This window comes from Pteropus vampyrus, unplaced genomic scaffold (assembly GCF_000151845.1).
Source record: "Pteropus vampyrus isolate Shadow unplaced genomic scaffold, Pvam_2.0 Scaffold110, whole genome shotgun sequence".
NCBI classification, from domain to species: domain Eukaryota; kingdom Metazoa; phylum Chordata; class Mammalia; order Chiroptera; family Pteropodidae; genus Pteropus; species Pteropus vampyrus.
In genome coordinates this window covers 2,416,992-2,431,196 of record NW_011888891.1, presented here as the reverse complement: position 1 = coordinate 2,431,196, position 14,205 = coordinate 2,416,992, and the positions used below count along the sequence as shown (strand labels likewise).

At 43.0% G+C, this 14,205-nt stretch overlaps 1 protein-coding gene across 4 annotated transcripts in view; it reads left to right on the top strand.

The window, feature by feature from the left end:
- NCAM1 (neural cell adhesion molecule 1) overlaps nt 1-14,205 on the top strand; it is a 326,833-nt gene that overhangs the window by 290,854 nt on the left and 21,774 nt on the right. For 2 of the 4 annotated variants that reach the window (XM_023533736.1, XM_011365388.1), the window contains exons 15-18: nt 378-425; nt 2,025-2,066; nt 5,434-5,436; nt 13,462-13,586. In XM_023533736.1, the coding sequence (XP_023389504.1) occupies nt 378-425; nt 2,025-2,066; nt 5,434-5,436; nt 13,462-13,586 (218 nt within the window). The remainder of the gene's footprint in view (nt 1-377; nt 426-2,024; nt 2,067-5,433; nt 5,437-13,461; nt 13,587-14,205) is intronic. The other 2 variants (XM_011365387.1, XM_011365386.1) reach the window with 1 other exon arrangement.

Here is a 14,205-nt window from a genome sequence, read left to right as displayed (position 1 = left end):
AAGCTGGGGTCCAGGTTCCCTTTCCTCCTGTACGTCTGATCCTATGGAGACAGCTGGTCCCGCTGAACTGGCTGTTTGTTTTCAGGCACGGTTGAAGGCTTCTGCAGCTGTTCCTGGCCCAATCCCTTGCCTGAACCCCAGGCTTGGCAGGCGCACAGGTTTATGGCTTGAAGTCAGATTGCTCTGCTCCTCTGCAAATACGTGGTCCACTGGCCACGTATTTTCATGCACGGTGTTCTTTTTCCCCACTTTAACTCACTTCAGCTTCCTGTACTGATATCCCAGCGTTGGCCCTTCCATTTATTTCATGCAGTATCTGTGAGCCTTGATGATCTTTTATCCCTTTTTTTTTTTCACCTTCATTTTTCTTTCCTCAGCAGCTCCTGCTAGCTCTTCCACCCCTGTTCCATTGTCTCATCCAGATAGTGAGTATCCATTTTCTTCATCCATCTCTCTGCAGGTTGCTTTCCACCAGCCGCATTGGGTGATAATACAACTCTGTTGGTGGAAAGCAGCGCCGAGTTGTAGAGAAGCAAATAAGAATAGAAATAGGCACAGGGCCTCTCAGATTCATGGGAGGCAGCACTCCCCTTATGGGGCTGCAAGTGAAAAGCCTGACTATGGACAGAAAACCCTGCAGACAGGCTCACCTAGGATGTTGCAGCCCAAAGCTGTACTGGGTTGCTTCGTAAGCCGGACCAAAGCTGATATTTGCAGAAGCCAAAGGAATTTACCAAGAAAAATCTATTCTGCAGGGTCATAAGAAATGCTTTGGGGTGTTGTGTTTTTACCCTCATTTTAATTGGCACAGTTGGATTCAGATATTAAGATTAGATAGTCAGGCCTATAGCTTTTGCTTTTTCTATAAATGCATACATTTCTCATAAATATTTGTGGGAAAACAAACAGCATCAGCTTGCAGATGTGCCGGGCAGTAGCCACCGAGGCAAATTATTTAACGTTTCACAAGCAAGCCTTGTTTTTCTCCTCTATAAAACAGGATGAGAAGTTGCCCTCCTCCTAGTCCCCTCCCCCCAAAACCCAACAAACGTTATAGTATTTATCAAGCTGTGCTTGCACACCTACCTGGGAGCAGCACCACTAAGTCCGACAGTGATGTCACTTGGTCAGTCTCAGCCCTCGTCATCCTGACTGAGCCTCGCTCATTTATGATCTTACTTCATTTGGCTATCCTGTCCTTTTGTTCCCCTGCATCCTTGGAAGTAGGAAGAGCTCCAGGCCTGCTATTATTTGGAGTTTTGAACCTATCTTTCTGGGGAGAAAGAGCAAAGTGAAATAGCTAAGTAAGTCCCAGGGTGTCATGCCAACCCGTGCTCAGAGTAGCAGACAGGGAGCAGGCCCAGCTGGCTGTGTTCTCCTTCGTACATCCAAAGTCCCTGTACTTTGGGAGCAGCTGCAGGAGGTGACACAAGCCCCATGCTCAAAAGTCACCTGTTGCATCTGTTCGAGTTAGAAACAGGCCCACCACTGCTCGAGGTACTTCCAGGCAGTGTATCATAGCAGCAGCAGTTCAGCCTTGGGAACCAGAAACAGCCCTGAGTTCACATCCAAGCTCTGCTACCTCTGCATACAGCTCCATGATTTTGAATACGTCACTCAACCTTCCCAAACCTCAGATTTCTTACCTCTCAAATGAAGGATAGATTTCACCTACCTGGTAGATGTCTGTGAAAGTTAACGATCAGGTATGGAAAACAAAACACAGTGCCCAGCATGCAGTAGCTGGAATTAATGGTAAGAACAAATTGAGGGCTGTGTTATTTCTTAATGTGTGAGAGTAATTTGTCAGCAAAATCTTTGATAATCTCTTTAAATATCTATATTAATATTGATAGATCAGGGAAGAAGGAAATGTGAGAATATCTTCTTCACCATCTCTGTTTCTCCTTATAATCCTTAAATATATACACACATATACACACATATATTTCTTAATGAATTTAATGTATCACCATTCCCTCCTTCACCTTTCTGTGCCCTTTCTGTCCTTCCTGTTTCCATAGCAACCTGGCCTTTTCCTGCCCTTACAACCACAGAACCGGCTAGTGAGTACAGAGCTGAACTGCTCTTAGCCAGATTGCTGCTCGTTGCAGAGCTGACTTCTGGGTCACACGCTGCCCGTGATTTTCCTTTGTATTAAAGCAACAGTTGTGTGTGCATGGCGGCCCCTCGCCTGGTGTGGTTTCCTAAGCATGCTGTCTGCTTGGCCAAGAGAGCAGACCCAGCATCACCAAAAGAACTTATTTTTAAAATACTCTGTGCATGAGGAGACTTTTCCAAATTTACTCTCGAGTTAAAAATAGAAAAGGATTAGAGAAACGCTGATGAGGCAAAAGAACAGCATCTCTTCCCAGCTTTTGTCGTCCCTCCCCTCTCAAGTGCACACATACGCATGCGTATACACACACACACACACACACACACACACACACACACACCCCACACACATATAGGTGCTCACATAGAAGTAGCTAAAACAGAACGAGGGAAAGAATAAGAGAAAATGGCTGCTTGGGGATGCAAAGAAGGAAGGAATCACTGCCTCTTGACAGCCTGCCTACCATTGCCTCGCTGCAGAGTCGAGCAGGTGTGTACACAAAGCACGCGCAGGAAGGAGAGATGCTTCCATCTCCTCATAGGCTTCCTCAGTGCGGGAAAAATCATGGCCCAAAAAATAAGCAGGCTTACTCAAGTTTGTGTGCTAAGAATCCAGATGAAAGTTCTGGAATTCATTTCCTGATGATAGAGTCAGGGCCAGACTGTATCATCTTTTCCATCATGGAAAATATTACACTTCATCACAACTGTAACATGTTCCAAGCCCGTCTCTATAATGCTCTAATGAAGTGAGCTTGTGGGTTAGGCCTTAAATCCCCTGACAAATCAACTGGAGCTGTATGTGTGTGTGTACGTGCGCGCACACGCGTGCATGTGTTTACAGTGTGTGACCACAGCCGTGTGGGAGTTTTGGATTTTATAATTTTTCTGAGTATGCAGAAAAAAATGACGTGCATCCCATTGAGCAGGAGTCAGAGCGAGAAGGCAGAAAGCAGATATGCACGGTACAGCTCCTGCTCCTGCTCTCTGCTCAATGGGCCAGGGTTTCTGATACATAATTGAACAGAGAAGAAAAGAGTTTCTTGGTTCTGTGTGCTGCATGAAATGGTTCTTTTTTCTACTGCAGAACGTAGCTAAGGGTCTGCTTTCTTGGTGTTCTCTCCGTGTGTGTGCTACAATGAATTTTAATTCCTGATGCTTTTGAGGTTTCATTTTGTTAGCAGAGCAGAGCTGACGACAATGAACCGTGCTCTCATGAGTTTAATTCAGATGATGGTTTTTGGTTTTTTGGAGGGGTTTTTTTGCTTTTTGTTTTTTCGGTTTTTGCATTTGGAAAAGGAATGTGACTAACAGCACCCTTTCTTCTTCTAACAGCGATGCTCCTGTCCTTTCCAGCTTGGGTGCAGTGTGTGTGCCAGGCACAGTAGGAGAAGGCTATCTTATGCATTTGCAAAACTTGTGTCATATTTAAGGTGTCTTGCTATAGGTTGGTCTTCTCCAGAAGTAAAATATATCTTGGATCTCGATTTTTTCTTAAGGAGGCATTAGATGTTTCTCCCCTGACATAAGTTTAATTTTTTAATATAAGGCATTTATGCCCACATATAAAATGCTTAGTAGTGACATCCGAAGAGAAGAAAGTTAGAGTCTTTTTTATTTTGAACCACTTGACTACTGACCCAAATTGTAGGTCCCGATGGATAGTGGGATAAAGGAAAGACAGTCACATTTGGGTAGTAGCCTGCATTTAGCGTGAACACATTCCTCAATAGTAAGGCAAAATGTAGCACATGTGAATTGCAGTGGAACCAGTAGCAGAGTAGCTAGAAGCATACAAAAATTCATTGATCATCAGTCAGTCAATAAGGTTGAAAATAAATAACGTCTCCTATTTTCACTAGTGTGTGTGTGTGCACGCACGCATGTGTGTGTTGATCCGTTTATAACTTATGAATGAATGACGATATCCTAAATAAAACCAAAAGATAAACTGCTCAGTCGTACGTAATTCCTGCAAGGCGCCAATGGTTGGAATGTGCCAGAACCTGTGCACTGTCAGACAATAAGAATCACACATTCTATCAGCTCACAGTGGCAAGGGAATATGTACCTTGGTTAAAGCATTTCTCTTGAATTATTTTTAAGTAGTGGTGTGCATTGGGCCAAGAGGTATCTCCACCTCCTTTCTTGGCCCTTCTTCTCCCTTAGCTTCAGCTGACAATAGCCAAAACTTCCCTTGGCCCATGAAAGTTGGAGTGGGAAACCCAAAATGCCTTTTGACAAAGCAAGGTCATTCGTGTCATATTTAAGTAACAAATTGGAATGTAAATACAACATAGGACAAAAAGAAATGTGGATAAATCCAAACAAGAAGACGATTTTTTCCATTGTAAGAATCATAGCAAATTTGTGTCTTCTCAATGTAGCCACAATTCTAAAGAGATAATTGTATCCACAAATACCCAAACATTTGTTTCATGTATAACTCTCAGCTCATTGGGTTGGGGGTTTAGTTTCTGCCGTTCACTGTTGATAGAGCCATTGTCTCAACCACCAGAAGGAAACCTATTCCCTTTCTGCACTGACCTCTTTCTTTCTCTGTGTCTCAACTGGAGTATCTCATCGAGCCTCTGGGATAACATGAGCAAGTGAATAGGGGAGTGAGAAAAGATCCCCCAGGCCATCTTCTCCCATCTGCATCCACGCGACCTCATTCAGCCCATGCCCCCTCCCCCCATTGTGCCGAAAGAAACATGAAATGACTTTTCTTACTGTAATGTCATATTTTGTTCTTACAGAGCTTACAGTCTACACCTTAAAAATCATGGTACTTCCCCTTCATGACCCATGTTCTGTTTCATTGCCCTTGTTTCCCAAGGATGCCTCGACATTTCTGGAATCTGCAAATAATAACTTGCTTTTTTCTTTTCCTTCAACAGTCTCCTGGATTGACTTTGACATCCGTGTCCTGACAGAAACACCTCCTTATTTTAAAACAAGTTTATGTGCTCCTTGATGTGTTATTAATATGCAGTGTTGCAGCTGTATCTAATGCTTATTGGTATTAACCAAATGCTCTTTATGATTTATTATTCTCCTATATCTGGGCGGTTTTACTGTCCTCCCAATGTTTCCTATATATGCTGCTAATTTAATTTGATTTCTCCTTTTATTTAGTCTGTGATTTTGTTGTTGATTTTTCTCCCTGCCCATTGTTTACATCAGTTTTTAATTTTTTGTATTTTCCATGTGACCTTCTCCACTTTCCTTTCAACCAATCATGTGCGTGCCTATCATGTGACTTTGTCATGTGGCTTGCATGGTGCTGATGATGTCGTCCACGCTGATGAACAGAAGGTAAAACTCTTTGTTCTGATTAGTGAAATAAATCTGGGACCACGGCCTGGCACCTAGGGCCCACTCATTTCTTCTCATCTCAAATTTCCTAAGAGAAGCCATTTAGTAGACTTCCTCTTGTTCTCAATTCACATGCAGAATTCATCATTCTTTGCAGCCTTGACATGACAATTTGATACCATGACAGCCTTTGGTTTAATATTTTGCTTTAAGAAATTTGGCCTTGCAAACTGCTATCTACAGTAAAACCACTTTAGCCATAGCACAGTTTGCAAACTTGAATTTTCACCACATAGTTCATAAAAACTATTTCCCAGAAAGCAGTTTTGTAAATTAGCTTTATAGCAGTGTTGCTTAACTTTATCCAGTAGTTCTAAAAACCACAGTTGCTCTAAAATGAGTTGCGTTTCCCTGAAAATGTGGAAATGTATCTGTTTACAACGTGGAAATATTACAGAAAGAAATGTATCAGTTGCAAAGGTTGTATTTGCTCAAAACCAATGAGAGCGCTTCGTAAAACTCACGCAAACTGAGGACTTTCTGAAATGAGAGATTTAAGAATTTTGAATTAGAGCAGTTTGGCTGTGATTGCTGAGGTGTCACTTTTCAAGAGTGACCCTCTCCCGGGCAGGGGTGGAAAAAAATCCAAGCAAAAGCCACTTGGCAGTTACCATGACTGGAGATCTCCACGTAATCAAGAAGCACACGATTGACCCTTACAGCAAAGGAGATAAAATTATAGCCTAATTAAATGCATAGCGGTGACAAAATAATTAGTTAATGTTGTGACTGTCACAACCTTGTGAAAATATTTCACGCTTACCGTGAAAAGGAAACCTCTGTGCACGGCTTTCCCCGGTAAAAGCAAACACCCATTCACAGCCTGCCCTGGGAGTCAAAAGCATTCTGTTCTCTTCTAACTGAAAGTTCTCTTCTACTTCAAATCACAACCCGAGACACATACAGGCTGCATTGATCACGAAAGCAAAACTAACACCAATAACCGCCCAGTGTGCCCATGCATGCAAGGGTCCCCTGTTTGACCTCACTTCTCTGAGAACTGATTGGGCGACATCCACACAAACAAAACCATTGACAGCTCGTCTTGCATGTTCTTTGTTCCTGGTCTGTCCTTTTGTCTTGTGCTCCCCCGTGTGTGAGCCCTGTGTTTGTTCCCTCTCAGTCACCCTCTACACTGACCACCTCGGAGGACTTCAGCTCTCTAGATATGGCCACTGTGTCCCTCCCTGTATAGTCCCCTTTACAACTAGACTCCTGGACAGAGGTCTTTGATTGGAGCCAAAGCAGGGGAACATCAGATTCTAACCTCCTTTAAAAACTGTCCTAATCTGTGAGTCTTAGGGTAGAGAATGTTCAGAGCCTAAGATTTTATTAACTCCAAGTCCCACCCAAATATGTGGTTTCCTTATTTCCAAGAGGGGGACCAGCCCTTTTAGATTTGTGGTGACTGCTCAAAAGCTGGTTTACTTGGAAAAAGCTTGGACCTTCACCCTGAAATCTTAAGTTTGAGCAGATGTTGGGTTGAAACCCATTCATTTTCTTCAAAAACAAGTTTGGTCATTTCTGTTCAATGCTATATAATTCAGAATGAAGCAAAGCAGTGTTAACATGGTAGAAACTAATTCGTACCTCTGAGGCGAGATCTCTTCCAGACATTTTAAGCAAGGCAAGAGATATTTGAAGATGTTTCCTGAAGTTGCCCTAGAAACACAACTTAGCAGTGGTCTTGGCTGTCAGTAAAAAATGTGGCCAATACTAAGAAAAATCACTGAGAGCCTATGGCATGCCAAAGCATAATTACCCCCTCATCAAACCACATTCGTATCTGAAATCCAATGTTCTCTGCTTCCCCACTGCCACCAAAAAAAAAAAAAAAAAAAAGTTGCCTGGGATGCTGGGATGCTGGGATGCACTTAACATATGCTGGATGTTCCATGTCCCTTTGGTTCCCATCCACAGTGTTTACTGAGGCCAGTGCTGAACTAGGAGAGGGTAGGTGAAAACGGACCTTGAGCACCATGCCCCAGAGTCACTTGGCTCCTGAGTTCACAGAGCTTTGCACAGAGGGGTTCTAGACAGGGAAACCTGGGTGCCTGCCCCAGGAACCAAGGAGTGGGTTTGCTACGGCAAGCTAAAATGCCCCTGATGCAAAAGTTTATTTCTAATACCATGGCATCGCATAAGGGCAGGGCCTGCTTTCTCTGACGACTCCATCACCTACTGAGGACTCTGTGTAAATGGGACTCCCCGCCCCTCCCCACCAGCATGTGCGTGGTGAGAAGCCCCTGCACCCCCTCTGTCAGTGTGCTGCATGTTGGAGCATGGATTCCTCCCCACACATTCATAATGGTCTTTTTTTATTTAGCTACTGACTCTGACTCGTACTAGGACATGCTGATTCCGATACACTAAACTCCTTAACACCCGCTCTTCCTTCTTAGATTGAAAACATCACTAACCACCCCTTCCACTCCCTCCTCTATTTTTTACAGCTGTGTGTCTGGATTGCCACGGTCTCTGGCAGGTCGACTAGACTTTTCACCAGGGGTTCTGCTCTACTTGCCTTTATCCCTAAGGATTCTCTGCACTGGTGCTTACTGGAGTGGAGAGCTAGTGTGAGGGTACTGGAGAGCAAGGCAGTGATGGGTATCAGCCTGAATCCCGTGGGCAGGGACGGGGGCTATGAAAAGTGCCTGTGTCCGTAAGGTTTACCAGTGTGAGCGCTGAAACCTCCCACGAGCCTCATCCTTAATAAGAAATCTAACTTCTGTGAGGTAGTGTTGAACATGTACACGAGGCCTTGTGGCCTCAGAGGCGGGAGCTGAGTTAATTGTTGGTGATAGCAGTTATTTCTGTCATAACTTCCTCAGCCTGAATCAACCCCATAACCACAAGCAATACCTTTGTGGTTATATTTTCTTTTTAGGATGATGAAACAAAACTAATTGATCAATTAATCTGTTGGTGTTTTCATGACACCCACGAGAAGGGAATTGGTATTTTTGTGGTTCGGTTCAATCTGTCAGAGTTCATTTGTTGCTGTTTAATTTGTATTTCATGCCACCATTTTCCTCCCTACCCACCCCAGCACACTCACTCACATTCATGATTCCTGAGAAAATGCTGGAAGGGATTTGTGAACTAGATGCTTCCCTGAGCTTGGCCTCGGAGCTACACATCATTTCTCTGTAGAAGCTGGGAACTGGCCATACTCACACCCACTTGTTTTGTACCCCAACACGCCCTGGAGCCAGGGGCCGGGATGCAAAGAGTTAGGTCATTTACTTGCATAAGTAAATCCTTAACAACTGAGCGAAAAGAGTTCAAGAGAAAAAGTACACTTTTTTTCTCAAGTCTTGAATTGGGGAGCAATGCCTAAGACCATGATGCCCATCTGTGCATTGTCAGTCTCTCTTTGGGACTGTCAGAAAGCTACCTCGGCATCCTTAGAATAGCCAGGTGGGTTGTTAAAGGGCATCAGGGAGAGTTCGAGGGTCCAAGAATGTATGCAGCGTGGCTTGCGTTAGATTCGCATGTCCGGCATCTAAGGCAAAGTGCTGCATCTCAAAAAGCAGGGTTAGTGGTCTGATAACTCTTAAATCCTGATTCCCTGAGGTAATTTGCTGATTCCCCTAAGGAGCAGTCAAACTTCCAAATTCTTGATGCGGTTATCAATGTTCCTGAGTTGGAAAAATCAAATAGGCTACATATTTGAACAGCTAAACCTTCTGGACTTTTTAAAACAATAAAAAGGCATTTAAAAGTTTCAAGTTGTTTGTAAGAAATAATCAACAAAAGGGAACAGGAGTTAGGATAGACAAAAGGAACAGTAATTTTAACTCCAGACAATCCTATCTGATAGAACAAGAAAAGATTCTAATGCAGCCCCTACATCCATCATTGTTTTATACTCAGATGCCCAAAACTCTGTGCCGATCCCTAGGAAGAGAAAACCAAGTGGACGAAGAAAGATCCTTTCTCGGGCATGCCTGTTGGCACCTCAGCTATTCATTCAGAAGATACAGTTCTTGGTGCTTGGGCTTTTTTGAGTGAGAAGTAGAATATTGTTTTCCTTCTAAAATTCACAAATGCTGTCTGAACGCCCTCCGCTTGCTATATTTTCTGTTGTGGAATTCGGATACCAGCAGTAGTTTTATGAACCCAGGGCTTCTGCTGACAAGGGGAAAGACATGAAGCTGACTCCAATTTTAGGACACAGTAGCACAATAATTACAGAGAAGAACCTATAATCCTCATGGCCAGGAATGTACATTTCAATTACGGTTTCTCAACGGAATTCATAGGGCCTGTCTGTAATGTTTCTGACTGTATGTGGTCTCTATGGTACATTCTTCTAGAAAATACCGGAACTGCCTAATATTTCATATTTGTAATCGGCAAGGTACCGCTTTTTCTTTTCAAGGTACCGCTATTTTAGTCTTTACATAAAATATTTGGGGGGAGGGGAGGAATTTTGACTCATGGCTGAAGCTAAACTCAGAGGGTGTAATTAACCCCACGGGTTTTCTTGGAGCAACCTGCCGATTGCTGCTGAATTGCAAACCAGCATTTACAAATAATTATGATATTGGTTTTGCTGAAATTACCCATAATGATTTCAATCAGAGCAGCTATCTCAGAACAGAATGCATATTGGAACCCTCAAAATAATCTCCTCCCCTCGTGTGTTTCAGTAAAGCAGTGAGCCTCCTGAATGCCGAGGCCCCAGCCCTTCAGCCTCAGCCCCTCTTCCTTGTCCAGCATGGCTGAAGAATTCTTTTTGCAGAGTGCTCAGGATATATTTTCCTTTCTAATCTTAAAAAAAAAAAAAAAAAAATTTTTGCAGAGTGCTCAGGATATATTTTCCTTTCTAATCTTAAAAAAAAAAAAAAAAAAAGATTGGCCAATAGTAAACATCTGAAGATGCATAAGATTAAACAAATATACGTAGCCACAAAGTTGGTCAAAATCCTATGATGTCAGTTGAATATGAGCTTCCTTTAGATATACTGTCATAGAAAGGATTATGTTTCTACACAAGGGCCCCACTATCTTTTTAAATTGATCATAACTCAGTTTTTTTTTTTTTTCATTTGGCAAACAAAACCTTGTCTTATTCACCTTTAAACTCCAATGCCTGGTAGCCTAATAGAGTAACCTAGTAGGTTATTTGTTGAATAAATCACATTTAAAGCACTCTAAATGAGACACCTGAATATTATATAAAATGCTCTAAATTCTATGAGAAAGTAATACATATCAGAGTAACATGGTTGTCACTCAGGTAAAATGATAGCAAGTTATAGTGTTTTAACTTTGGCAGATGTTACAACTGTGTTCTAATTGTGGTATAGCTTTTAGTAGTTCCTGTGTGATTCCAATGAAATTTTTTCGGAAACAGATCCAAAGGAGAGGGCCTTTATTGGTTTCTGCAGGGATTCCTTAGTGAAATTTTTATTCATATGTCTTTGCAGAGACTTGGGGGGGGTCTCTTCAAAGATAGAACTTTTTTGAGATAACTTCTTAAAAATTGATTTTAAAAATCGGCAACTGTATGCCTTAGAAATATGGAATTATTGATTTGGGAGTATATTTCCCTAAAAGTGGATGAACATCCTATATTTTGTGTTCTGTCTTTTACAGTGTCATGAAAATAGCCATGCTGATCCTGATAATCCATCCTAGGGCAGTGACCGTCATTGTGTTACAGTGATGTCAAATTGAGAAGGAGCCCTAGAGAACAACTGGTTCAGTATTTTGCAAATGTGGAGACGGAGGCAGTGGCCTGTCCAAGGCAGCTGACCCCCTGGGCCCTTCCATGGCATCCTTAGCATTCAATTTTAAGGGGACCTTCACAAACAGCAGAGAGAGTGCCCTCTTCTAAATAGATACTCCCCCAAAGCAGAATTCCGTGTTTAGCGGTATTGATTCAGCCTTGGGAACCCACACTGCTCAAATCTGAGAGGAAGTAATAAGAAAGGTGCAGCCACAGTAGCCCCAGGGGATTAACTTCTATTTCCCTTCCAAGGAGGCCTTGGGGGAAAGACTGGGTTCCTGCTTGGTGGGTGTGTTGGAAGGACCACTGATGCCACCTCCTTCCCTCTTTCTTGAGGCAAATAGACCATTCGTCACAGAGTCAGTATTGCGATTCTGAATACAGCAAGTTATAATAATTCATGTCCATCTTCATTCAATCCCAGATCACCACCTACCCTGGTTTGCCTGGGACTAAGGGTTTTCCCAGAGTGTAAGACTTGGTGTACTAACACCTGGAAAGTCCCAGGCTAACTGGCGTGAGTTGGTTACCCTAATTCAGTCAGAGAATAGAATTTGTAAAGTTCTGCTGCACCTCCTACTTCCAGTTGTTCCGCACTGGCGATACACAGACCTGCCTTACTTCAAAATTTATTTCACTTTGAGTTTCTTCTTAGCACTGGAACATGCCTTGACATGATCTAAAGCAAATTTCAAAATATTTTGCACTGAATAGTTGGGGCCGGCGGCTACATAGTGGCATAGAAACAGAACAAATCTTGGCCTGAAGCCCGTTTATCTTTTTATTTTTGTGTTTGTTTCCCCTTAATTACTAGTTGAAGAAAACAAATAACAAGCATAGCCCTCTCTAAATTACTTTATCCCTCAGACATTAAGGTTACGCATCTTCCCTGTCGCCGTTTTTATGTGTGCCCATTACTACTACTTGTCAAACCTCAATGTGCACACTGATGATTACCTTGGGATAAAATCAGAGTCTGCTTTCTAACGAGTGTCCAGGTGGTGCGCACGCTGCCCTTAGCTTTCTCTCTCTGGCTCCTCCTCCCTGTCTCAGAGGAAGAACAGGACACTGGGCCATTTTGAGGTTCCCAGAGTGGCTGAATGAGGAGGGCAGGCTGGACTGGTCTTGCCAGCAGCCTTCTCATAAATGACTCAAGGTGCACTTTTGGGTGATTAGGTCCAAAACCTGATGACAAGCCTTTCCTGGCTCTTGTCACATGTCTTCCAGAGATCAAGCCAGGACAGCTCACCCAAAAAGGAACTGTTTTATAGGCTCTCCCAAATGTTCTGAGGCCATGAAATAAATTCAGAGATGGTTCCCACAGGAAATGCAGGATTCCCAAATGTGTGAAATCTTCGTTTTAGCTTTTTACATCAGATGTTTTCTCACCTCATTGTTTTCAGCGTATACTAATGAACTAGTTTCTCTTAAAGTAAATCGGCGCCTTAGTCGTTGAAGAGCCATCCCAGCCCTGGTAGTTTGTCACATACAAGCTCATCTTCCCTCTTGACCTTGGTTTCAGAGTACTACATGCTGAGCGTATACCATAAATAAAGAGAAACATCGACCTTTTTCTGTTGAGAAACACTAAAGACATTTTTTCTCTCGCTCTCCTCACAAAGAAAAGGACTTTAACGATTGTCACTTTAATACAAGGTGCCAAGGATTATCACTCAGTCAGCTGAGCCATAAATGCAGGATACTTGCAAGAAACTTGCCTATGGCAAATTGTGCTTTATTTAATCACAGCCGAAACGCAAATTATTTTTTTAATGAACTTGAGTAATAAAATTACTTAGATATCCAAGGAAGAGACCGGGCTGCTTTGAAAAATTGTACTATGCATGTAAGCTTTCTCCATAAATGCTTACATTTTCCCGTATTTCAAGCTGTGTCTCAAAATGTATCCGGTTTATAAAAGTTAAATCTGCGGTTCTAAGAGCAGCTAACAGAAAATGCAAGTACCAGTGAGAGACAGAAACAAAAAGCCAATTTCTAGAATGGTAACAGGACTTTGCTTACGGGGAGGGTGTTTCCTGGAACACGCCAAAAGGCACCAAGTTAGGGCATCTAACTGGAATCCGAAGTTTTATATTTACTGCTTTTTAACCACTTGAATTTCTGAGAAAGCAAGGGTCCAGCCCCACCCCATCACTACATCCCATTCTGATGGATTGGGTTTTCATTTGGTGGAGGAAAATGTCATGTGAATTAACTGGCTGTTGCAGGGGAACCCAGCGCTCCTAAGCTCGAAGGGCAGATGGGAGAGGACGGCAACTCCATTAAGGTGAACCTGATCAAGCAGGACGACGGCGGCTCCCCCATCAGACACTACCTGGTCAAGTACCGAGCGGTGAGTGGCCTCCTTCCCCAGTCACCACCCCCAGCCCCGCAACCCTGACACCCCCTTGTTGGTGCAACAAACAACATGCAAAGCCCAGGCTGGGCGGGGCCGGACAGAGTCACTCTCTGGGGCACTGGTCAGGCTTTTAAATCTCAAGATTGACCTGCAACTATTACTACATGTCCGCACTGGGAGCATTTTAAGATCTCTAAAATGACCATGGTGGTGACAAACTCATGACTGATTTTTCTGCTTCTTGAACTTCTGTACAAAGTTATTTTGTCACTATTCAGTACATTTTTGCAAATAACGTACTGATATTTAATAATTGCTACCTTTAGCAAAGTGCGTATTATGGGCCAAGAACTGTGATTACATGCATTTTCTCTCCACAAGAACCCTGTGAAGTAGATCTTACGATTATTGCCAATTTGCAGAGGAAGTAACCGGGGCTTATGCAGTCAATAACTGCCTGATAGGACACAGCTGGGCAAGCCAGGGTTGGAATCCGGATCTGCCTGACTAAAGGGGTTGGGTTAGTTCCCTCACCTGCTCTTTATCCACACCTGAGCTGTTCTAATTCTGCTAATAATGAACTTGGCCCTAAGCCTTTTCTCCCTGGTTGGCT